The 26885-nt window shown below is 53.3% G+C and overlaps 1 protein-coding gene across 1 annotated transcript; it reads left to right on the plus strand.

Annotated features, from left to right (window-relative positions):
- The first annotated feature begins 10134 nt into the window (after positions 1–10134).
- Positions 10135–20475, plus strand: LOC133359029 (selenoprotein P-like). The gene is made up of 4 exons (XM_061577400.1): positions 10135–10148; positions 10979–11227; positions 13475–13628; positions 14635–20475. The coding sequence occupies exons 1-4, from the start codon at positions 10135–10137 to the stop codon at positions 14887–14889; spliced, it is 672 nt and encodes a 223-aa protein (XP_061433384.1). The 3' UTR covers positions 14890–20475.
- Positions 20476–26885: the final 6410 nt, after the last annotated feature.

The following is a 26885-nucleotide window of genomic DNA, read 5'->3' on the forward strand; positions in this document are numbered from 1 at the left end:
AAATAATAAAATGACATTCAAAATAAAAATAATAAAAATAAATAAACTACTGTACAAATAATAAATTGAGAAGAATAAAGGCAGAAAAAAACACAGTAAAATAAAAATAGTAAAATTTAATAAAAATTAAAATTGTGGTGGGTGGGACACCAGGAGGCTGTTTTGTGGCACGAAGGGAGTCAAATGGGTTCGGTCGCGTTGTTGGGGCGGGCAGAGGAGAGGAGGCGCCGGGGAGTGGGGGGGGGCAGAGGGGGTTGGACTCGTCCAAGTGATGAACCACAAACAGGGGGGGGGGGGGTGTCTGGATTCTAGATTTGAAGCTTTCGTGACTGCAAGTATTCATATTTTTAGGCTTTTTTCGGTAAAGTCACGTAGGTAAAAAAATCTAAATTAATAAAAGTAAAATAAAAATCACGACGTTTCGGAGGCAACACAAGCTTCCGTCTTCAGGTGGAACCGTCACAGCCACGCTTGCTGTAATCAAGTTAATAGGTTGGTCTGGATGTTGGCCTCAGTCGAACGCGTGGGAGGGTTTCATGACCAAATTGTCACGCGTAATAGAGATTTTTTTTGGGGGGGGGGGGGTGGTTAGATCGCGTAAATATTTTAATGTTGTGTCGTTAAACCCGCCACCACCCGACACCGACAATGAGTAAGGTTCGTCACGTCAACAGAACGTCGCCGATTCGTTACCAGCACTGCAGACTGTTTGTGTGTTGGAGAGCAAATCGACAACATTTTTTTTACAATCGGACAAATCTGGATCTCCGCCTGACGAAGCTCGGGTTTCGTCGCGCGGCGCGCTAATCGCTGCGCCACCGCTCCCTCACTCGAGAGTTGGGGTACCACGGCGTCGTTTGTCGTCGGCCTGTCAATCAGCTCGGGCTGTTCTTTTCCCCCAAACATCAAACCAATCCCGACTGTTCACCAGGGACGTGCGGTCAGGCGAGGCAGGGGGAGGCAGAGCCTCACCTGTACTACTCCAACAAAAATAGCTGTTACGAAAAGTAAAATAAAATAATAAATTAATATTAAGATTTTTTTTTCCACTGATCTGTGTTACGTCATCTCTGTACGATTCCAATAATTTTTTTCGTCAAAATCGTCAAATTTGCGGAGCTCCGCTGCAAATACAGGAAGAGACGAGAGGTGAGGCAGTGACCAGATCAGCCTCCCCTCTGATTGCGCAACACCTCAGCGACTGGATGGAGCGCGGGCAATAAGCGCGTACCAGGGGAGGCAGCTATCACATGTGCCTCACCTAGGGGGACGTGTCTAACACGCCCCCTCCGTGAGGCCACACCCCCTTGAATCTGGCTCTGACACGAACCAGTGCCTAATTCTAGATTTGAAGCTTTCGTGACTGCAGGGATTCATCTTCTTGGTTTTTTCGGTAAAGTCACGTAGAAGGGAAATAATAAAATAATAAAAATACAACATAATTAAAAAACAATTATCACGACGTTTCGGCTACAACGCAAGCAGCCGTCCTCAGGTGAAGAACAGGTCTGTCAGGAAGACAGCGTCACCTGAGGACGGCTGCTTGCGTTGTGGCCGAAACGTCGTGAGAATTATTTTATTATGTTTTATTTCTATTATTTTATTATTTCCCTTCTACGTGACTTTACCGAAAGAACCAAGAAGAAGAAAAATCGCAGCCTTAGCGATTTGCTAATCGCATTGTTTCAAATTGCGATTTCGATTTGAAATCGAGGGAGGGGAGGGGGTGGAGGAGGAGACGGGGTGGGGCGGAGGGGAGGGGGAGGGGCTACCCACGCTTTACCCCAAAGACAAAGAACCCCCGTGTAGCCTGTAACAGACTGTTGGGGCAAGTGCTGTTGACGAGCAGCACCCTATGAAGGCCGGCACAGGGTGCCAGCAACCACGCACCGACCGCCTTTGTCCCCCCCCCACCAGTGGCGATGTTTACTACATAGGTTAACTCATTTGAGGCTGAGTCGACCTAGGGGGGAGGCCCGCGACCGATTCAAATAATCGTCACCGGTGTTGGCCGTGAGCGTGTAATCGAACTCGGGTCATCGCCGGGTTCGTAGCGCAGTGCGCTAACCACTACACCACCGCTCACCCGCCTCCCACACACACTACGACACGCCGCACCAGGTTTACTCATTTGAGGCTGAGTCGACCTAGGGGAGGGCCCAGGAACCGCGTCAGATGAATCGCTGTCAGTGGTGTTGGTGGTGGGCTTGTGCGAGAATTGGAACTCCAGTTGAGTAATCGTGATTTGTTTGCGCAGCGCTAACCGCTGCACCACCGCTCCCCCGACAGCAGCAGCAACAACAACACACGCGCGTGGACACACATTCATCACATCCGCAGATGTAACACGCACCACACACACACACATGCCTCACACACACGTACACATTGCAACACACACATCACACACACACACGGGCAAAAAAAAATACAAAGATCGCCTGTATAGCCTTCACATACTATTGGGACAAGTGCTGTTAGCGAGTACCGGTTCTCTGCCGGGGGTTCGTAGTTAGCGTAGCGCAGCGCTAACCGCTGCACTACCGCTCCTCCACCCCACTTGTCCGTCCCACGTTCTCCCCAACGCCCCCCCCCCCCCAAGATAAATAGACTGCCCCAAACATCTCCCACTCTCATAGAGAGAGAGAGAGAGGGAGATCCCCCCCCCGCCAAGATAAATAGACTGCCCCAAACATCTCCCTCATTCATAGAGAGAGAGAGGGGGAGGGAGATTCCCCCCCCCAAGGTAAATAGACTGCCCCAAACATCTCCCACTATTAGAGAGAGAGAGGGGGAGGGAGATCCCCCCCCCCAAGTTAAATAGACTGCCCCAAACATCTCCCACTCTCATAGACAGAGAGAGAGGGAGGGAGATTCCCCCCTCCCCCCCAAGTTAAATAGACTGCCCCAAACATCTCCCACTCTCATAGACAGAGAGAGAGGGAGGGAGATTCCCCCCTCCCCCCCAAGTTAAATAGACTGCCCCAAACATCTCCCACTCTCATAGAGAGAGAGGGGGAGGGAAATTCCCCCCCCCCCCGCCAAGTTAAATAGACTGCCCAGACAGCTCCCACACTCAGACAGGCAGAGAGAGTGGAGAGAGTGAGTGGGAAATCTCCCCGTCTCTCTCTCCTGTTCTTTGATTATTGTTTTTCTCTAGAAAGAGTGAGGACACGAACAGCCGTGCTGAAGTCGCCCTCGCTTACGGGTGAGTTGAAAAAAGGGGCCTCCGATGCATCGCCCGAAACGTCGACGATTATTGTTGTTGTTGTAGAATGTTCGTGTTGTTTGAGTGGTTTGCGTATGTTTACCTTCTTTCGCACCGTACGTAGCTATCCGTGCTCTTCGGAGGAGCAGTGTTGAGTCTATGGTGCAGTGTTGAGTCTATGGGCAGTGTTGAGTCTGTGGGCAGTGTTGAGTCTATGGGCAGTGTTGAGTCTATGGGCAGTGTTGAGTCTATGGGCAGTGTTGAGTCTGTGGGCAGTGTTGAGTCTATGGGCAGTGTTGAGTCTATGGGCAGTATTGAGTCTATGGTGCAGTGTTGAGTCTATGGACAGCGTTGAGTCTATGGGCAGTGTTGAGTCTGTGGTGCAGTGTTGAGTCTGTGGTGCAGTGTTGAGTCTATGGACAGCGTTGAGTCTATGGTGCAGTGTTGAGTCTATGGACAGCGTTGAGTCTATGGGCAGTGTTGAGTCTGTGGTGCAGTGTTGAGTCTGTGGTGCAGTGTTGAGTCTATGGGCAGTGTTGAGTCTATGGTGCAGTGTTGAGTCTATGGGCAGTATTGAGTCTATGGGCAGTGTTGAGTCTATGGTGCAGTGTTGAGTCTGTGGTGCAGTGTTGAGTCTATGGGCAGTATTGAGTCTATGGTGCAGCGTTGAGTCTATGGTGCAGTGTTGAGTCTATGGGCAGTATTGAGTCTATGGGCAGTGTTGAGTCTATGGTGCAGTGTTGAGTCTGTGGTGCAGTGTTGAGTCTATGGGCAGTGTTGAGTCTATGGTGCAGTGTTGAGTCTATGGGCAGTGTTGAGTCTGTGGGCAGTGTTGAGTCTATGGGCAGTATTGAGTCTATGGTGCAGTGTTGAGTCTATGGTGCAGTGTTGAGTCTATGGGCAGTGTTGAGTCTATGGGCAGTGTTGAGTCTATGGTGCAGTGTTGAGTCCATGGGCAGTGTTGAGTCTATGGTGCAGTGTTGAGTCTATGGTGCAGTGTTGAGTCTATGGTGCAGTGTTGAGTCTATGGGCAGTATTGAGTCTATGGTGCAGTGTTGAGTCTATGGTGCAGTGTTGAGTCTATGGTGCAGTGTTGAGTCTATGGACAGCGTTGAGTCTATGGTGCAGTGTTGAGTCTATGGGCAGTGTTGAGTCTATGGTGCAGTGTTGAGTCTGTGGGCAGTGTTGAGTCTATGGGGCAGTGTTGAGTCTATGGGCAGTGTTGAGTCTATGGGTAGTGTTGAGTCTATGGTGCAGTGTTGAGTCTATGGGCAGTGTTGAGTCTATGGGGCAGTGTTGAGTCTGTGGGCAGTGTTGAGTCTATGGGCAGTGTTGAGTCTATGGGTAGTGTTGAGTCTGTGGGCAGTGTTGAGTCTATGGGTAGTGTTGAGTCTGTGGGCAGTGTTGAGTCTACGGGCAGTGTTGAGTCTATGGGCAGTGTTGAGTCGATGGGCAGTGATGGGTCTACGGGCAGTTTTGAGTCTTTGGTGCAGTGCTGAGTCTATGGGTAGTGTTGAGTCTATGGGTAGTGTTGAGTCTATGGTGCAGTGTTGAGTCTATGGTGCAGTGTTGAGTCTGTGGGCAGTGTTGAGTCTATGGGCAGTGTTGAGTCTATGGTGCAGTGTTGAGTCTATGGTGCAGTGTTGAGTCTATGGTGCAGTGTTGAGTTTACGGGCAGTGTTGAGTCTATGGGGCAGTGTTGAGTCTATGGTGCAGTGTTGAGTCTACGGGCAGTGTTGAGTCTATGGTGCAGTGTTGAGTCTATGGTGCAGTGTTGAGTCTACGGGCAGTGTTGAGTCTATGGGGTAATATGTATGTAGAACTTCTTTCGCACCGTACGTAGCCAACCTTTGAGCTGCGTGAGACAAATTCAACACGCTCATTGCAACTCCATACTTCCACCCCTACTCGGGTTTAGCGAGATCATTACTTCTCCCATTGGCTCGTTAACGCTTCAAAACAGGTGCCATTGCCCGAAACGTCGTACATCGTCACACGTGGTTTGTTTGCTCCCTTTGTTTTTGAGGGGTGAGCCTTATTGGCCAGGGCCGGTTCAGATGATCGTCACTGGGCGGTGTTGGCCGCGAGCGGGAGTCGAACTCGGGTCGCCGGGTTCGTAGCGCAGCGCGCTAACCGTTGCACCACCGCTCCCTCACAGCCACAGCAACAGACACGCGCACATCACACACACACATCCACCACACACACATCCACCACACACACATCCACCACACACACATCCACCACACACACATCCACCACACACACATCCACCACACACACATCCACCACACACACACCTTACGCATGTACACATTACAACACACATCACACACACACAAAGAAAAGACAAAGATCCCCCGTATAGCCTCAACAGACTGAAGGGCCAAGTGCTGTTAGCGAGCACCTATGAAGGCCGGCACGGTACACGAGGGGGTGGGTGGCCAGCACTACGCCCGACCGACTTTGTCTCCCTAGGTGGCGATGTTTACACATCGCACCAGGTATTAATTTGAGGCTGAGTCGACCTAGGGGAGCCCCACTGCTCCATTGACTGGCCCACACTGGGGCGAGCGTGAAGGAATCGGACAAATGGGGGGGGGGGGGGGGGTGGGTGTCACTCCGCCAACTCTGCCAACCAGGATGCACAACACACACGACATCTATCCGTGCGGGGGCATGTGAGTGTGTATGTAGCGTGTGTGTGTGTGCATGTGTGTATGTAGCGTGTGTGTGCGGTGTGTGTGTAGTGTATGTGCAGTGTGTGTGTGCATGTGAGTGTGTGTTTGTGGTAGTGTATGTGCAGTGTGTGTGTGTGCAGAGTGTGTGTGTGCAAGTGTGTGTGTATATGTAGCGTGTGTGTGTGCAAGTGTGTGTATGTAGTGTGTGTGCAGTGTGTATGTAGTGTGTGTGTACTGCGTGTATGTGTGTGTGCAGTGTATGTAGTGCATGTGAGTGTGTATGTAGTGTATGTGTGCAGAGTGTGTGTGCAGAGTGTATGTGCAGTGTGTGTCTATGTGAGTGTGTATGTAGCGTGTGTGTGTGTGCAGTGTGTGTGTGTGTATGTAGCGTGTGTGTGTGTGCATGTGAGTGTGTTTGTGGTAGTGTAGCGGTTAGCGCGCTACGCTGCGAACCTGGCGAGTCGAGTTCGATTCCCGCTCACGGCCAACACCGGTGGCGATTATCTGAACCGGTCCTGGGCCTCCCCTAGGTCGACTCGGCCTCAAAGGCGGCCGGGAGTGGGTGTTGGCCACCCACCCCCTCGTGTGCCGTGCCAGCCTTCATAGGTGCTCGCAAACAGCACTTGCCCCTACAGTCTGTTAAAGGCTATACGGGGGATCTTTGTATTTGCGGTATTTGCTTTTCGCATTTAATGTGGCCTTACAGCTTTTAAGATTATAAATAAAGAACAATACAATTGCAAAGTACATTGAAAACCGATGTGTACGTGTGTTGTCAACTGCTCCAACAATTACTGATGTTAACTACCTCGCCTGGTGTACAGGAGGTCGTGGGTTCGATCCCGACCTTGAAGCCTGCTGCTGTATATTTGGAGTTTGCGGTGTCTCTCTCTCTCTCATCATTATCATCACGGTGGCTAGGAGATGTTAACTACCTCGCCTGGTGTACAGGAGGTCGTGGGTTCGATCCCGACCCTGACGCCTGCTGCTGCTGTATATTTGGAGTTTGCGTGTCTCTCCCCCCCCCCAACTCTCCCCGTGGTCGCGTGGATTTTTGTCCGGGGTCGTCCGGTTTCTTCCCCTCTTCACATTTAGAATCAACACCACGCGTGTTAGAGGGTTGTTTGGCGACTGTTATATATGTCAACACGACGACGATGATGATGATAAGAGCTCACATCGCCAAGCTCTCACTTGCGATGGCGAGGCCGCTTCTGAAAAAAAGAGCAAACTCTCCGACAGCCCAGTGAGGCTTTCCCTGGCACTAGAATAAAAAAACATGTTTTTGTTGTAAAAATTTGTATAAATAAAATGTGGCTGTGAAGCATCGCTTCCTCAACTCCCCAGCGAAGCTGAAACAACCGCCCGTGGTGACATCGTCACATGTGCGTGTTGGTGTGTGTGTGTAGGTGTACGTGGGTGGATGTGCGTGTGTGTAGGTGTACGTGGGTGGATGTGTGTGTGTACACGTGTGTAGGTGTGAATGTGTGTAGGTGTGGGTGTGTGTGTAGATGTGGGTGGATGTGCGTGTGTGTGTACACTTGTGTAGATTTGTCCACAGCTCAAATGTCGCGTGCGTGGCCTGTGACCCCGTAACCCCCTAACCCCAGCGGCCCCCAACATTTTTGGCAGCAGGGACCGGTTTCGTGGAAGACAATTTTTTCACGGACCAGGGGGGTGGGGGGGGGGTCATCATTGGGTCTTTCCAGCGACGTTTGTTTTTGACTCACCGCTCTCACCTCCTGCTGCTACCGTGCGGCCCGGGTCCTAACAGGCCACGGACCGGTACCGTTGGCCCGGAGGTTGGGGACCCCTGCTCTAACCCCAACAACAACAACAACAACACAAGTGGTGGAGAAGGAACAGCAGGGGCCACACGAACGCTCTCTCTCTCTCTCTGCTGCTGCTCCTGAAGCCCTCTCGTTGTGGCGAGCAGCAGCATCAGCAGCATCAGTAGCATCAGCAGCAGCAGCATCAGCATCATCAGCAGCAGCATCAGCAGCAGCATCAGTAGCATCAGCAGCAGCAGCATCAGTAACATCAGCAGCAGCAGCATCAGTAGCATCAGCAGCAGCATCAGCAGCAGCATCAGTAGCAGCATCAGCAGCAGCATCAGCATCATCAGCAGCAGCATCAGCAGCATCAGTAGCATCAGCATCAGCAGCAGCAAAATCTGGACTTCCACATTGAGCAGCATCGAGTTGCTGAGCCACCTTGCTGCTGCTGTTGCTGCTGCCCGTCACGTGGCCAGGGTTTAGAACAGAAGCACCGTCTCCTCCCCCCACCACCACCAAAACATATTTTCAATGACGAATTCAAAAAGATCGGCCCCGTTAATCCAAGCGTCCACCATCAATCACCGATGTCTCTCTCTCTTCATCTCTCTTCATCTCTGTCGCACGGCCAAGGTTTAGAACAGAAGCACCCTCCCTGTCGCCCTGCCACAAAAAACTAAATCCAATCGCCTCAATCCTCGCGTCGGCATCCACCACCAAACACATTCCTCCTGCGGAGGGAGCTGGTAGGAACGTTGGGTTGCTCGTTCAATGGCCAGGGTCAACGGCGGCGTGGTGTATTCCGAGGGCGGGCACAAGTCGGCGTGAGTAGGTTAAACATTGAGTTTTATAAGGGCACCACGGGGTGACCAGCCCCTCCCCACCCAGCCCCACCCAGCCCCACCCTCCCCACCGAGCCCCTCCCCACCCTCCCCACCCACCCCACCCTCCCCTCCCCACCCAGCCCCACCCTCCCCACCCAGCCCCTCCCTGCACGACGGACACAATAATCCCCTGTGGGCTGGTGTAACCAGGAGATTCCTACCAGTATAATCACCCATGCCTCTCTCTTCTCTCTCTCCGGCAGCGCGTTGAGGCGCCAGGCCCTCCCGGCGGGGCCATGGGGCCTCAGCCGTGGGGCAAACCCCCGGGGCGACCGCCACCGCCACCGTCATCACGGCCACCACGGCCGGTGGCGCTGACGGTGGCGGTGGCGTTCCTGGCCCTGTTGGCCGGAGCCGCGTCCACGCTGGCGGCTAGACCTCGGCACGTCGCAGTCCCGGCCGGGGGAGGAGGAGGAGGAGGGGACGAGGTGGGGAGGGTGGACGAGGCGAAGGACGCCCTCGCGCTCTGCCGACCGGCGCCCTCCTGGAGGGACGCGGACGGCGTCGACCCGATGGCGGAGCACGCGGGATGCGTGCGCGTGCTGGCGCTGCTGGCCGGAGGCTGCCGCCTCTGACGATCGCAGGCCACGGAGTGAGTGGTGGTGGTGGTGGTGGTGGCCTTAACAGAATGTTCTAGATTTGAAGCTTTCGTGACTGCAAGGATTCATACTCTTAGGTTTTTTCGGGTAAAGTCACGTAGGTAAATTTTTTTTTTTTAAAGTTAATAAAAGTAATAATGGAAATAAAATAAAATAATACATCAGGACGTGTGTGTGTCACTTGATGCAGTAATTTTAGCTGTGACGGTCCCACCTGATGACGGAGACTTGTGTTGGCTCCGAAACGTCGTGATTTATTATTTTATTTTATTTCCATTATTACTTTTATTAACTTTTAATTTTATTTTTTACCTACGTGACTTTACCGAAAAAACCCAAGAGTATTAACAGAATGTATGGGGCAAGTGCTGTTAGCGAGCTCCTGTGAAGGCCGGCACGGCACACGAGGTGGGGTGGGTGGGCAGCAACCCCACGCCCGGCCGCCTTTGTCTCCCCAGTGGCGATGTTTACACACCGCACCGGGTACTCATTTGAGGCTGAGTCGAACTAGGGGAGGCCCATGACCGGTTCAGATATTCGTCACCGGTGTTGGCCGTGAGCGGGAATTGAACCCGGGTCGCCAGGTTCGTAGTTCAGCGTAGCGATAACCGCTACCACTACCGTTCCCCACAGTCGGGGACACACACACTCGTACACACGCACACGTACACACACACACACGTACACACACACACGTACACACACGTACACACACACACGTACACACACACATGTACACACACACACGTACACACACACACGTACACACACACGTACACACGTACACACACACGCACACACATACACACACACACACGTACACACACACACATGTACACACACACGCACACACACACGCGTACACACACACACTTACACACACACACTTACACACACACACGTACACACACGCGCGCACGCGTGGGTCAAGTTGCGGTGTTGAGACGTCGTGGAGCTTTGGGGGCAATTTTCGGCGCACATTCTCGGATGCGCTCGCTTCTGTATTTTAGACCTTTCATAGTTGCCACCGCATTCACTCGCGATGGCCGTGGCAAGGATTCCCACTCACGAATTGGCCCCCTACTCAGCCATTCCAGGCACCACAACCTCCCCCGACAGTTGACCCCGCAAGGCGCTAAAACGAATTGTTACCCGAGACGCACAGGCCTCCATTATTATTAATTGTTATTGTCGTGCATTTATCGCACACACGCAAATCCACACATTCACACCTACACACGTGTACACACACACACCTACACACACACCCACACACCCACACACACATTCACATCTACACACACACATTCACACCTACACACCTACACACACACCAACACACCTACACACACACACCACACATTCACACCTACACACACACTCACACCTACACACACACACCAACACACCTACACACACACACATTCACACACACACATTCACACCTACACACACACACATTCACACCTACACACACACACATTCACATCTACACAAACGCAAACCCACACATTCACACCTACACACGTGTACACACACATGCACATCCACCCACGTACACCTACACACACACACCTACACACACACCCACGTACACCTACACACACATACACCTACACACACATCCACCCACGTACACCTACACACACACGCCCACACGTACACCTACACACACACGCCCACACGTACACCTACACACACACGCCCACCCCTACACACACACGCCCACATCTACACACACACGCCCACACCTACACACACACGCACATCCACCCACCCACACCTACACGCCCACACCTACACACACACACCTACACGCACGCACACGCAGGCTGGACAAGCTGCGCGCACGCCTGGACGCGCGCGGCTTGAGCGACGTGGCCTACGCGCTGCTCAGCGAGCGCGGCCCCCACTCGCGCTCCTCCGCCCGCCGCCTGGCACGACGCCTCCTCCCCTCCTCCTCCTCCCCATCATCCTCCTCCTCGTCGTCCGCGGTGACGGCCCACGCTCAGGCCTCGTCCGGCCCCGACCTGTGGACCTTGTTGGGCGGGCAGCGCAACGACATCTTCGTCTACGACAGGTCGAGGGGGGGGGGGCTCGATGGGCACACCGTGTCCAGTAATTGCCGTGCACGTGCGCTGGGTGATCTTTGGGTGCTGCGGTGGTGGTGATGGTGGTGATGGTGGTGGTGATGCACCAGCCGTGCCCCAGTCATCCTCAGTTCATCAACCCATGGCACCACCTGGGTCTGTCCCGTGACCCTCCTCCTGCACCTAGCCTGGCACAGCAGTCAACCCATGGCACCTGCTGGGTCTGTCCCGTGACCTCCTCCTGCACCTAGCCTGGTACAGCAGTCAACCCATGGCACCACGTGGGTCTGTCCCGTGACCTCCTCCTGCACCTAGCCTGGCACAGCAGTCAACCCATGGCACCTGCTGGGTCTGTCCCGTGACCTCCTCCTGCACCTAGCCTGGCACAGCAGTCAACCCATGGCACCACCTGGGTCTGTCCCGTGACCTCCTCCTGCACCTAGCCTGGCACAGCAGTCAACCCATGGCACCTGCTGGGTCTGTCCCGTGACCTCCTCCTGCACCTAGCCTGGCACAGCAGTCAACCCATGGCACCACCTGGGTCTGTCCCGTGACCTCCTCCTGCACCTAGCCTGGCACAGCAGTCAACCCATGGCACCTGCTGGGTCTGTCCCGTGACCTCCTCCTGCACCTAGCCTGGCACAGCAGTCAACCCATGGCACCACCTGGGTCTGCCCCATGACCTCCTCCTGCACCTAGTGGGGCCTTTTTACCTGGTAGTGAAAAAACAAAAGGTGTCAGTTTTGTTGCCAGGTAAAAGGGTAAAAAAACAATTATCATATTTTTACTGGCAAATGAGGTTCCAATGGTGAAAGTTTAAATAGTTCAGAGTTGCATCATGGGACCTCCTTTGGCAGTACCAAAATATACTAATAGGGTTTTTTCCCCCCTTTTTTTGTGTGCGCCTTTTGTGTGCGCCTTTTGGCGTCATCTGGTCGAACACCGTATGAGACAAGGCTCTAAAGAAAGCTGTCTCTGGTGTGGACCAATCAGTTTCAAGGACAGTGCATAATTTATCAGAGTATTGTTTTCTTAGGTGTTTTCGGATCTGATTCCATCTGTGAAGGATGGTGTTCCTGACTTACAGTATCCTGGAGTCTACAAATTGAGTTGCATTTGTGGGGATTGCTACATTGGAGAAACGAAACGCCATGTTGTTGATCGTGTCCGCGAGCACAAGTCAGATCTGAAACACGGCAGAACTGATTCTTCGGCCGTTGCCGATCATTGCTACAACTCAGTGGGCTCTCATGAAATTGTCTTTTCCGAGACCAAGGTTCTCTGCAAACCTTCTGGCTACCATCAAAGGTTTGTACACGAAGCCATACAAATATACAAACACAGACATAATTTCAACCGTGATGATGGGTACAAACTTAGTAATCATTGGAAAGATGTTATTAACCACGCAAAAAAGACTTAATTACACTTTTTTGACCATCTTATCTGACAGACACTAGTTTACTTTACTTGACCGAGTGTTAACTTCCCCAGTGTTTAACAGTAATCTCTTCATTGTTTAGCCAGCATTGGTATAAACATACGCATTTTCTTTTCTTTTCTATCATGTGTATCAGACCTCCCCCCTCCCCCCTCTCTGCCCAATGCGTTGGCGTGGGCAGCAGTGTGTCGCTTGCGCACAATAGCTTCCACGCCGTCGCCCACCTTTTTGTTGGCCCTTCTCTCCCGATACTTTCCATTCATTGGCTACCACATTCCGATGAGCCCCTCCCCCCCCTCTCCTCCCCCCCTCAACTCGCTTTTAAGGGATTACATCTTAAATCATTGCCTCACTTGATGCAGCTGATCTGGCTGTGACTGTCCCACCTGATGACGGAGACTTGTGTTGCCTCCGAAACGTCGTGATCTTTATTTTTATTTTATTATTTTTATTAATTTTGATGTTTTACCTACGTGACTTTACCGAAAACACCTAAGAATATGATTCCTTGCAGTCACGAAAGCTTCAAGTCTAGAGTATTGTTTTTTGTTTGCATTTGACTGCAAGTATTGTGGTTAATGTAAACATGATTGCTTGCAAAAGGTGTCAGTTTTGTTGCCAGGAAAAAGGGGAAAAAACCAAATATCATATTTTTACTGTCAAATGAGGTTGCAATGGTGAAAGTTTAAATAGTTCAGAGTTGCTTTTATCTTGAGCGGCTCCGTCAAAGCGTCTCCCCCCTCGTGCGTCTCCTCCTCATCCTCCTCATCCTCCTCCTCCTCCCTCCCCGGTGCAGGTGCGGACGCCTAACGGTGCGCCTTTCGCTGCCCTACTCCTTCCTGGACTTCCCGTACGTGGAGTCGGCCATCGTGGCCACCCACGCCAAGGAGGTGTGCGGGGCCTGCCCGCCCAGCGGCGAGGCCACCGCCACCGCCACCGTCGCCACCGCCGTGAGTGCAGTGACCAGCGCGGCCGTCATCGCGATCGTTCCAGCCGAACGATTTATATATAAAAAATAAAATGTTTTTACCTGCAGCCTGCTCACAAATTATGATATTTTTACTCGCAGTTTCAGTAGTAGGAGATGCCTTTTGGCGTCATCTGGTCCAACACCACGTGAGACTAGGCTCTAAGGAAAGCTGTTTCGGGTGTGGACCAATCAACTTCAAGGACAGTGCACACATTATCAGAGTTGTGTTGTTTGTTTGGATTCCGACTGCAGGTATTGTGGTCAATGCAAACATGACTCCTTGTAAAAAAGGTGTCAGTTTTGTTGCCAAAAAAGTGCCGCGTGAAAGGAATGACGCCACCGTGATCGTTCCAGTTGTCTATGTGTACGTTTTAAAACTATTGTTGGTTTTGCCTGCTGCCCGCGCGTGGCAGCCGTCGTAGTCGAAGACGCGTTCGTGAAAAGCGCAGCGCCCCGAGCCGAAACGATGACGTGTCTGTAAACAACGTAGCAACGCTAAAGTTCGCCCAGATGCCACGTCACTGTGACCACTGTGATGACCGCCACCACCGCCCTCGCCAGCACGTCACCGTGTCGTTCCGCGCGTACCGTACGAAGAAATCGGTTCGTTGTCGAGCGCTCAGAAGCGGCGTTATCACGGTGCCGCACGTCCCGAGTCGTGTCAAAAGTAGCTCCCCGACGTGACGGATTTCACCGCGTGAACGTTCACGTGTCGTTCAACCCGCCACCGCCCACCAATTTAGCGGGGCGGTTGGGCCGCGTGAACAAAGCGTGGCCCAAACTCGTTGCTGGTTGGGCACTAATCGTTTGTCGCGCGTCGGAGAGAGTTAAACCGGCAGCGACATCTATGGTCCGAGTGACCGTGACGTTTCGCCGGTGATCACGACCACCGGCACCGTCGTCGTCGGAAGAAGGACCTCAGCGCGCACGCTTAACCGCTCGGTCGCCACGAACCCTCCCGCCCGCTCTGCCCCGGCCCCCCGCAGGACGTCGCGAAGGTTCGCCCTGGCGACGGCGGCGGCGTCGGAGGTGGGGAGGAGGCGGAGCGGCCGGCGATCGTGGACTACGACTGCAAAGACGACGACGACGACAAGAGAACCGAGGCGCACGGAGAAGAAGACGTGGAGACGCGCGGCAAGATCGACGCGCTGCGACGGCAGCTCAAGAAGTCGCCTCCAAACCACCACGGCCACCACGGCCACCACCACGGGGACGGCGGCGCCGGCAGCGGTAGCCGGTGACCGCTGCCGCCCGGTCGCGTTCGTTTCGGCTACCGGTGAGCGATGGAGCACGCGGGCGTCGGTGGCGGTGACGGTGGTGACGGTGGTGACGGTGACGGCGTCGCGTGACGGTGACATTGACGGACGCTCGGCCCTGCGGCCAAAGCGTTGCCGGGCGCCGCCGCCGCCGCGGTCGTGGCGACCGTCGGCTGACGGTGCCGCGGGGCGACGCGGCTGCCGGCGTCGTGCGCCTGACGGGGCGGCGCCGGTGACGTCGGCGGTGACGTCACGGAGGAGACGTGACAGTGACGGCCCCGGGCGACGGTCGCCGACTGACGCCGGACGGGCAAGCGGCAGCAGTTGTGACGCTGAGAGGCGGCGGCTGCCGCCGGGCGGAGCTCCGTGTGACGGTGAGAGGCGGCGGGGGGCTGTCGGGAGGAATGAAAGGTGGCGACGAAGGACTGACGGTGACTGACGAGCGAATGAAAGGAGGGAGTCAAGGAATGAAAGTGACTCACCGCTGAATGAAAGGAAGGAGTGAAGGAATGAAAGTGACTGACGAGTGAATGACAGGAAGGAGTGAAGGAATGAAAGTGACTCACCAGCGAATGAAAGGAAGGAGTGAAGGAATGAAAATGACTCAGCAGTGAATGACAGGAGGGAGTCAAGGGATGAAAGTGATTCACGAGTGAATGACAGGAAGGAGTGAAGGAATGAAAGTGACTGACAAGTGAATGACGGGAAGGAGTGAAGGAATGAAAATGACTGACGAGTGAATGAAAGGAGGGAGTGAAGGAATGAAAGTGACTCACCGCTGATTGACAGGAAGGAGTGAAGGAATGAAAGTGACTCACTAGTGAATGACAGGTAGGAGTGAAGGAATGAAAGTGACTGACGAGTGAATGACAGGAAGGAGTGAAGGAATGAAAGTGACTCACCAGCGAATGAAAGGAAGGAGTGAAGGAATGAAAATGACTCAGCAGTGAATGAAAGGAAGGAGTGAAGGAATGAAAGTGACTGATGAGTGAATGAAAGGAAGGAGTGAAGGAATGAAAGTGACTCAGCAGTGAATGACAGGAAGGAGTGAAGGAATGAAAATGACTCAGCAGTGAATGACAGGAGGGAGTGAAGGAATGAAAGTGACTCACGAGTGAATGACAGGATGGAGTGAAGGAATGAAAATGACTCAGCAGTGAATGACAGGAGGGAGTGAAGGAATGAAAGTGACTCACTAGTGAATGACAGGAAGGAGTGAAGGAATGAAAGTGACTCACGAGTGAATGACAGGAAGGAGTGAAGGAATGAAAGTGACTCAGCAGTGAATGAAAGGAAGGAGTGAAGGAATGAAAGTGACTCACGAGTGAATGACAGGAAGGAGTGAAGGAATGAAAGGAGGGGACGAGTGAATGAAAGGAGGGAGTGAAGGAATGAAAGTGATTAACTAGTGAATGACAGGAAGGAGTGAAGGAATGAAAGCAGGGGACGAGTGAATGAAAGGAAGGAGTGAAGGAATGAAAGTGACTCACCGCTGAATGACAGGAAGCAGTGAAGGAATGAAAGGGGACGGGTGAATGACAGGATGGAGTGAAGGAATGAAAGTGACTCAGCAGTGAATGACAGGAAGGAGTGAAGGAATGAAAGTGACTCAGCAGTGAATGACAGGAAGGAGTGAAGGAATGAAAGTGACTGACGAGTGAATGACAGGAAGGAGTGAGTGAATGAAAGTGACTCACCGCTGAATGACAGGAAGGAGTGAAGGAATGAAAGTGACTCAGCAGTGAATGACAGGAGGGAGTGAAGGAATGAAAGTGACTCAACAGTGAATGAAAGGAAGGAGTGAAGGAATGAAAGTGACTCACGAGTGAATGACAGGAGGGAGTGAAAGAATGAAAGTGACTGACTAGTGAATGACAGGAAGGAGTGAAGGAATGAAAGTGACTGACGAGTGAATGACAGGAAGGAGTGAAGGAATGAAAGTGACTCACTGCTGAATGACAGGAAGGAGTGAAGGAATGAAAGTGACTCAGCAGTGAATGACAGGAAGGAGTGAAGGAATGAAAGTGACTGACCGCTGAATGAAAGGCAGAAGTGAAGGAATGAAAGTGACTGACCGCTGAATGAAAGGCAGGAGTGAAGGAATGAAAGTGACTGACGAGTGAATGACAGGAAGGAGTGAAGGAATGAAAGTGAATGACGAGTGAATGAAAGCGAGGAGGGGTCGCGGCTGAGGCCGGGAGAGGTGGGGGCTCGCCTCTGACCTCTGACCCCGCCAACTAAGCCGCCCCCCTCCTCTGAACCTCGCGAGATGTTGACTCCCTCGCCTGGCACGCAGGAGGTTGTGAGTTCGACCCCGACCCCTCACGACGGACGCCTGCTGGATGTGTGGGAGTTTGCGGGTCTCTCTCTCTCTCCCCACGTGGTCGCTTGGATTCTTCTACCGGGGTCTCCGCGCTTAGAGAGTATTTGTCGGCTGTAAATTCGTCGGCGGGCTCCCATCGCTCAAATTCGTAGCGACCCGCACGTGGGCCGTCGATTCGTGCCGTTGAAGGGGGAAGGCACCGGACGAATCCACGCGTCCCACGGGCAGAGCGATCGATGGGGGGGGGGAGAGAGAGAGAGGGAGCCACGCAGACCCCCAAATATACAGCGGACGACGTCAGGAGGTGGGGTCGGTCGTGATCGAACCCACGGAGACCTCCTGCGCACCCGGCGAGGTAGTTAACATCTCGAGCAAATGAACGGATGATGGGTGGGAACGGAACGGATGACGGTCGGACGAGTGGACGGACGACTCGGAAGTTTGGGTGAAGTTTTGGGAATTTTTTTATTATTTTGCTGCCCCCCCATTTGGTTACTCGGGGTTAGCCCCCCCCCACGTTCATCCCTACCCCCCCGCGGGGGTCGCGCACATGAAGGGGGGAGCAGAAACTACGCCGTAGGGGCTCTCGTCGGAACGGGGGGCGGTCACGGCGGGGGTTGGTCTGTTGGGGGGGGGGGCGCCTTGGGTTATGGGCAGAGTGGTCGAGTCGGACCACGCACACTCACACGTACACACACATGTACACACACACGCATACACACACACTCACACGTACACACACATGTACACACACACGCACACTTACACATACACTCACACGTACACACACGCACACACCTACACATACACACACACTCACACGTACACACACGCACATGCACACACATACGCACACACACGCACACACACATGTACACACACATGCACACTTACACATACAAGCACACATGCACACATACACACACACACTTACACATACACACACACACGTACACACACATACACACATACGCACGCACTTAAACACACACTTACATATACACACACTCACAAGCACATGTACACACACACACGCACACACTTACACATACACACACGCACGTACACACACGCACACACACATGTACACACACACATACACACACGCACACACTTACACATACACACACACTTACACATACACACACACTCACACGCATGTACACACACGCACTCACACACGCGTACACACGCACGTACACACCCACGCACACATACACACTTACACATACACACACACGCGCACACACGCACGCCCATACACACACGCACACGCGCACACACACACGCACACATACACACACGCACATTTACACATACACGCACGTGCGCACACACACGCACGTACACACACTTACACAGGCACACGCACGCACACAGGCGCACGCACGCACACACACGCACGCACATACACGCACGCACATACACACATGCACATACGCACATGTACACGCGCATACAACGGACACGCACATACAGTATATGACCGAAGGTCGATGTTTTTTTCATTTCTTAATGTTGATCTTGTTTCCTCGTTGTAGTTCGTGCTGTCGGATGTGAACCGTTACTCGTGTTGTGAGAGGCTGTCGTGGGGATTGTGTACACACACACACACGCGTACACACACACGCACACACATACACACGCACACACACACACACGCGCACACAAAGACACACGCACACACACACGCGTACACACACACGCACACACACACACACGCGTACACACACACGCACACACATACACACGCACACACACACACGCACACACAAAGACACACGTACACACACACACACGCGTACACACACACGCACACACACACACGCGTACACACACACGCACACACATACACACGCACACACACACGCGCACACAAAGACACACGCACACACACACACGCACACACAAAGACACACGTACACACACACACACGCGTACACACACACGCACACACACACACGCGTACACACACACGCACACACATACACACGCACACACACACGCGCACACAAAGACACACGTACACACACACGTACACACACACGCACACACACGCGCGCGTCTCATCCGCACGCACACGCGTGCAGACGCGTCACGCACACAGACACACAAACCTGTACGCACACACAAACTTGCCAGTGTCACGCGTACACACACACACAAACCCGCACGTGTCACACACACATGGACACACACAAACCCACGTGTCACACACACATGGACACACACAAACCCACGTGTCACACACACATGTACACACACATGTACACACACACACGTGTAGACACACACGCGTCACACTCGCGTCACACACACATGTACACACGCACGCGTAGACACACACACACAAACCCGCACGCGTCACACACACATGTACACACACACACATGTACACACACACACGCGTACACACACACACGTACACACACACGTGTACACACACACACGCACATGACCGCTCCCCACGACATCCCAGCGGACGACACGTACAACTTGTTCTTAATTCTCTCTCTAGTCCATGAAGTGGTTTAAACATTTAAAAACAAAATAAAAAGATCGTGGGCGATAGCGACGGCTTTCTTCTCGCCCCCCCCCCCCCATCATGGGGGTGCGGAGCGGGGGAGGGGGTCACACCAAAATCGTGCGCGAGCCACAGCGGCGAGGAAATGTTAACTCCCTCGCCTGGCGTGCAGGAGGTCCGTGGCTTAGACGCTCGATTCCTGACCCCCCCCCCCCCGCTCCCCCACGAGACGTTGACCGCCCGCTTCCAGCCTGGGTTCGATTCCCCGGTGTGTGGCGGGCGGGCAAAGGGGGGGGGGGGGGGGGTGGCAGGCGAGAGGAAACCGGTGAAAGGTAGCGCCGACACACGTCACGATCACGCGTGCCGAGGATGAACCTCCGAGCGGTCGGACGGGACGCGACGGACGGGACGCGACGGATCGACTGAACTTGACGGATTCGACCGTTCGAGTCGCGGACGCGGCGGCACCGGCGACCTCCCCACGTGCATGAAGGGCTCCCGGGAAAAGCGCGACCACGTTACCGGGACTCCGGATGGCGAGCGAGCGAGTCGCGATGGGCTCGCCGTGCCGCCGCGTCCGCCGAGGTTGCGGCGGTGGTGGTGGTGGTGGGAGGGCGGCGATGAAGAGACGCGTGTTAGAGGCTCCCACACCGCTGTGTTGTTGTGTGTGCGGGTGGTCGTTCGGACTGTGTCGGGGGGCCTCAATAAAATCTTGAGACGCTGAGCGTTTGGTAAGCGCGTGTTTATTTCACGGCGCGCTGGCGTTGTTTGTTGGTGTTGTTGGTTGTGGTTTTTGTTTGTTTGTTGTTGTTGTGTGTCCCTGTGCTACGCTGCGCGACGAACCTGGCGAGCCGGGTTCGATTCCTGCTCACGGCCAACATCGGTGACGATTATCCGAACGGGTCCTGGGCCTCCCCTAGGTCGATGCAGCCTCAAATGAATACCTGGGGCGGTGCGCGAACATCGCAACTTGGTATAGCCATGGAAAGCTTCTCGAACTACGTGGTCAACGATGATGTTAAGAAATGTGGGAGCCAGAGGACATCCCTGTCGCACCCCAAGGTGTACAGGGAATGGCTCCGACTCCTGGCCACGTAGCTCTAACCCGCTCTGCCGTGCCCACCATCACGAAGGCCCTTTAATGATTGCGAGCAGAGAGTCAGGAACTCCGAAATCACGAAGAATTGCCCACAATTGTGGCCTGTTGATGGTATCATAGGCCTTGACCAGGTCGATAAAGCAGAGGTGTAGGTCTTGTTGGAATTCCCTACACCTCTGCTGGAGCAGATGGACAGTGAACGTGGCTTCCGTGCAGGACCGCCCTGGTCTGAAACCGCATTGGGGCTCGGCAAGCCTCTCCTCAGTGTGCCTGGCAAGGCGATGTTGAATAATCCTTGCCAGGACCTTTCCCGGCACAAGACAAGACACACACATATATACAAACATTTCACTCAAGCTCGCCGTTAATCAGTGGGCCAACGTAGGCAGTGAAAATGAATCGGGGTTCAAGTTCATTTATTAGGTGTAGCCCTGTGAGCCATTCGGCTCTTGAATCGGGTGCAACCGCAACAAACAATAAACAAAAACATGAACAAGAAAACATCTTAAAGTGACTATGTGACTAAGTGCAAACAGAAAATTCAAGAAAAGACAGCAAAATATTGCAGAAAAAAGCACCGTACACCAACGCCGTGTGCAAAAATCCCAGTGGGATGCAAGTCAAACAACAACAACCACAAGACAACTTGGATTAAGGCCATCAGTCTTACTCCGTACTACAACAAAGAAACGTGGCCAAACCAATACACTTTTGTGGTTGGTGGACCACACAAGCTCGTGAAACTCCCTTGCCATAGGAGTCGAGGTCGCCATCTCCTGGCTTGCCCAGGGGGTACGATGGCGGTACAGTGAGTGGATTCATACTGGTAGGAACCTCCTGGTTACACCAGCCCACAGGGGATTATTGTGTCCGTCGTGCAGGGAGGGGCTGGGTGGGGAGGGGCTGGGTAGGGAGGGTGGTGCTGGGTGGGAAGGGGCTGGGTGGGGAGGGTGGAGAGGGGCTGGGTGGGGAGGGTGGGGAGGGGCAGGGTGGGGAGGGGAGGGTGGGGAGGGTGGGGAGGGGCTGGGTGGGGAGGGGAGGGTGGGGAGGGGCTGGGTGGGAAGGGGCTGGGTGGGGAGGGTGGGGAGGGTGGGGAGGGTGGGGAGGGGCAGGGTGGGGCTGGGTGGGGGGGTGGGAGGAGTGGGGCTGGGTGGGGAGGGGCTGGTCACCCCGTGGTGCCCTTATGAAACTCAACGTTTAACCTACTCATGCTGGCTTGTGCCCGCCCTCACAGTCGGGCATATTTGCGGAATACACCACGCCGCCATTGACCCTGGCCATTCACCGAGAAAACCCAACGTTCCTACCAGCTCTCTCCGCAGGAATGTGTTTTCATTTTTTCGGGGATTGTTTGGAACTCACCACCTTAACATCCGTGCGGCATCCATGGGTACCGCCGTTTCCCACACGCTCGTGAATGCAGCTGACCAAACATCCCAATAATATAGGACCACAGAACTTGGGGAATTGCTGGCGCCGGTTCTGGCTGCCTTCCCGGCTTCTCTGTGGTTTCCCACAACCGTGAATAATTCTCTACCTCTGCGAGTGAATGACTGTGAATTATTTTTATTACTTTGGTTTAACGCGAACTCCGATTGTAAATGTTGTGGCTTGGCTCTCCAACGCACCGGTGTGCTGTACTCGTATACTACACTATACACTACACTGCTATACACAATACACCACACTACTATACACTACTACACACTACACTACTATACAACTATACACTACACTACTACACACTACACTACTATACACTACTACACACTACTATACTACTATACAGAATACACTACTATACATACCACTATACACTACACACTAGTGCTGTACTAGTGACGAATTTGTCACGTTCTGTTTACGCGACAACCCTTACTGGTTGGCTGTCGGGGTGGTGGGGCGGGTTTTAACGAGACATTTATATATTTACAAGCTCTAACCCAAAAAAAACCTCTTATGGAAGCACCCATAAATATTTACGAATTCTAACGCCAAAAACACCCCTCTATATGGATATTGCTCGCGAAAGACTAACATCACGTGTTTAAAAGTCTCTTGTTTATGAATTCCTGGCCACCGATTGGCTATTGGGGTGGGATGACACGACCCGCATTCACCGGCTCTCGGCAGCGAGTTGAGATCACTCCACTAACGACACCACCCACTCACCCCTATATTGACAATCCCTATCTTACCGAATCATTAAGAGGAACCAATCACCATCGTAAGCACTTCAACACGAGTAGTAGAAGTAGGAGGAGGATGCTTTCGCTACCAATATTATCCGTGAGGTTGTCGTTGGGTTAGATCGCGTAAATGTGTCGTTAGGGGCCGTCCATAAATGACGTCACGCACCTGGGGGGGGTCAGAAATTTGTGACGATGTGTGACGAGGGGGGGGGGGAGTTTGAGAAATGTGACGTCACATCAATTTTAATATAGACAACACGTTCTACTTAATTAAATATACGTTTTAATAAACGTTTTCTCCTACATCAGAGTGCAGCGCCACATTAAATACGCACTACAATGACAATAGTTTAAAGCGATTTGAAGCATGTTTTATATTTTTTGGGGGGGGGGGGGGCAGAGCTTTGTGACGTAATTTTTGAGGGGGGAAGTGGTCTGACTTTTTGTGACGGCGTGACGATGGGGGAGAGGGGGGGGGTCAAAAATCGTCCAAAATCGCGTGACGTCATTTATGGACGGCCCCTTAAACCCGCAACCACCTCCTGACACCGCCGATTAGTAAGGGAGCTCGTGTCACGTGACCAAAGTGTGGCCAATCCGTTACCAGTACAGGACCCATCGGTTGTGTGTTGGAGTGTAAAGCCACAACATCTCAAATTCGAGTACTCTCAAACACGGTGCTGTACTGGAATCCGGTATTTTATTCACTTTTCATTACAACACTCCTTCACGCTGCTGACAGGCAGCGTGAGAGGGATAGAGAGAGAGACGCACTGCCACGTGGCAACCCGGAGCCCCGCTCCCGCGTGGTCCCCTTCCTCCGTTCGTTCCCGTTCTGACCACGTGTCGTTCGTCTCCACCCCTATTTAATACCCGGGTCACGTGGTACGTTTCCACCAATCCTGGTTAGCCTCCATGGAATATTCCAGGCTGCCTCGTCGGCTCCCGGGACCACGCCCCTGACTCGTCTCCCCATTGGCTGTGGCCAAAGCCAGCGGAACCAATCCTCTACTTACAGCTGTCACCTTTCTATTACGTCAGGGCCACGCCCCTAGGCTTCCCCCCATTGGCTATGGACCAGGACCGGCAGAGCCGATCATCGTGACGAGTTGTGATACGTCAGTGAGCCGGATATATCCTCACATTACACTAGTAACGAATTGGCAAGTTTTGTTAACGTGACGTGAACTCCCCCTTACTAACAGGCCGTGTCGGGTGGTAGTAGCGGATTTAACGACACATTCACGTGTGAGTACTCACCGCAGCTCGGCAGCGAGTTAAGATCGCTCCACTAACGACACCAACCCCCACCATGTGTTGACTTCGATCATGTAAATGTGTCTTCTTGGTTCTTTCGGTAAAGTCGCGTAGAAGGGAAATAATAAAATAATAAAAATAAAACATAATACAATTCTCACGACGTTTCGGCCACAACGCAAGCAGCCGTCCTCAGGTGAAAAACAGGTCTGTCGGAAAGACTGCGTCTGAATGAAGAACAGGTCTGTGGGAAAGACAGCGTCTGAATAGCGTCTGAATGTCTTTCCGACAGGCCCTGTTCTTCACTTGAGGACGGCTGCTTGCGTTGTGGCCGAAACGTCGTGAGAATTGTATTTTATAATGTTTAATTTTTTAAATTTTATTATTTCCCTTCTACGTGACTTTACCGAAAGAACCAAGAAGATGAATCCCTGCAGTCACGAAAGCTTTAAATCGAAGCGTAAATGTGTCGTTAAACCCCGCCGCCGCCACCACCACCACCCGACGCAGCCAATTGCTAAGGGGTTTGTGACACGTAAATAAAACTTGCCAATTCGTTATCGTCATGTGTGGCCTCTGAAAAAGAGTTGAGAGTTCAGTGGGCCTCACTTGGCAAGATAAAAGCTTCAAGCGGCTTCGTTTTTTAATTCCTGTTGCATCTGTCCGTGGCCTTCGCTGCGCTTTCAAAAACGATCGCAACTTCACACCGCACGGACACTCACATGCCGTCATTTAATCTCATTATTCTTTATTTAACACACATAATACATATACAATCGGACACATTTACAAAGATTACAGCTCTTCATTTGACTCTTTTTAGAAAATATCGCGCAGAGCCACGGTCGTGTAAAAAAAATGAAAGAAACGCCGGGCGGACCCAACGCCGTTCCTCCCAAAGTCCGCGGAGTGCCGTCGCGCGCCCAAAGTCCACCTCCCCGCGTCAGCCACGCGGCACAGGAGTCCCCCCCCCCCCCGCCGGGCGCTGCTCGTTATCGGCTGACGGGTTTTCACGACCGTGCCCGGCTCAAAGTACAAAATATGTAACGCTCTGAAGTTTCGCGTTGGCAGGCTTTCAAAGCTGTAGGTTGAGGTTGCCCGCCCACGTGTCTCGTCGCCCGCGTCTTTGCGGGTTCGTTTCACGGGATACTTTGCGAGTTACATACTCGCCGCTTCTCGTCCGCACAGTCACGAAGCCTCAGGCCGGAGGGCAGCCATAAACTTGCGTCTCTCTCTCCACGATGGATGTTTTCATTAACTTTGCGGGCTTCCCGAGCCCCGCTTGGGGTCCCTGCAATTTGACTTGGTTATGTCAGTGCGGTAGGTACCCAGTGCCGCCCCTGGTGACGGACGGTGGTGCTGCCCCGGTCATGGTCATGTGACCGAAACTAAACAAATGTTGGCATTTTGCTGACGGGGAAAAAAATTGAATCCGAGCTGACCCAGCAGATCAGATACGGGGCGAGGTAGTAAACATCTCTCCACCCTGGCGCCCTCTCTTGCTATCACTCCCCGACGCTCAATAAAACACTCGCTCTCTCATTCGCCTCTTCCTTGTCGTTTTATGGTGGCCACTCACTCAACATCCCACTTTTGTTGTCGCTCCATCATCATTCATTCTCATTCACTCTCCCCAGGCCTCATTCCCTCCTCTCTCTCTCGTGTCACACTCAAAACACAACACACTCACCCTCTTTCTCTCCCTCTTCCTCCGTGTTTCTCTCAGCTTACTCTTTCGCCGCGGCTGCCGCTGCTGCCGCTGCTTCATTCATTCATTCCCCCGCCTCTCCCTTCGCTCGGCGTGTCTCCTCTGTGAGGCCATGCGGGCGACGTGGGCGGGGGATGCCGGGCGCCCACGATCACAGAGCCGGAGGCGACCTCCTCCACCACCGCCACATCAACACCGGCGCCCTGCAACGAGATGGAGCAGTGCCACACCGTGACGTCACACAGACACACAAAGACAAAGATCCCCTCCCCCCCCCCGCATAGCCTGAACAGATTGTTGGGGCAAGTGCTGTTAAAGAGTGGTGGCACCTGTGAAGGTTGGCACGGCAACACGAGGGACGCGGGTGGCCGACACCGCGCACGCCCGGCCGCTTTGGTCTACCCCAGCGGCGAGGTTTACTGCACCAGGTACTCATTTGAGGCTGAGTCAAACTAGGGGAGGCCCAGGATCGATTCAGATAATCGCTGTCACTGGTGTTGGTCGTGAGCGGGAATCGAACTCGAGTCGATGGGTTCGAAGTGAAGCATGCTCACCGCTACGCCACCGCTCCCCACATCACAAAACAAAAGATCCCACGCCATATAGCCTGAACAGGCTGTTGGGGCAATTGCTGTTAGCGAGCACCTATCAAAGATGGTACGGCACACGAGGGGGTGGGTGGCCAGCACCACCCCTGGTCGCCTTTGTCTGCCTATATCGCGATGTTTTACACACCGCACCAGGTACTCATTTAAGGCTGAGTCGACCTAGGCGGGGTCCAGGACCGGTTCAGATAATCGTCACTGGTGTTGGCCGTGAGTGGGAATTGAACTCGGGTCGCCAGGATCGGAGCGCGGCGTAGCGCTAACCGCTGCGCC

The sequence above is a fragment of the Lethenteron reissneri genome, chromosome 64, assembly GCF_015708825.2.
Source record: "Lethenteron reissneri isolate LAM-NWPU_2019-01 chromosome 64, ASM1570882v1, whole genome shotgun sequence".
NCBI classification, from domain to species: Eukaryota; Metazoa; Chordata; class Hyperoartia; order Petromyzontiformes; family Petromyzontidae; genus Lethenteron; species Lethenteron reissneri.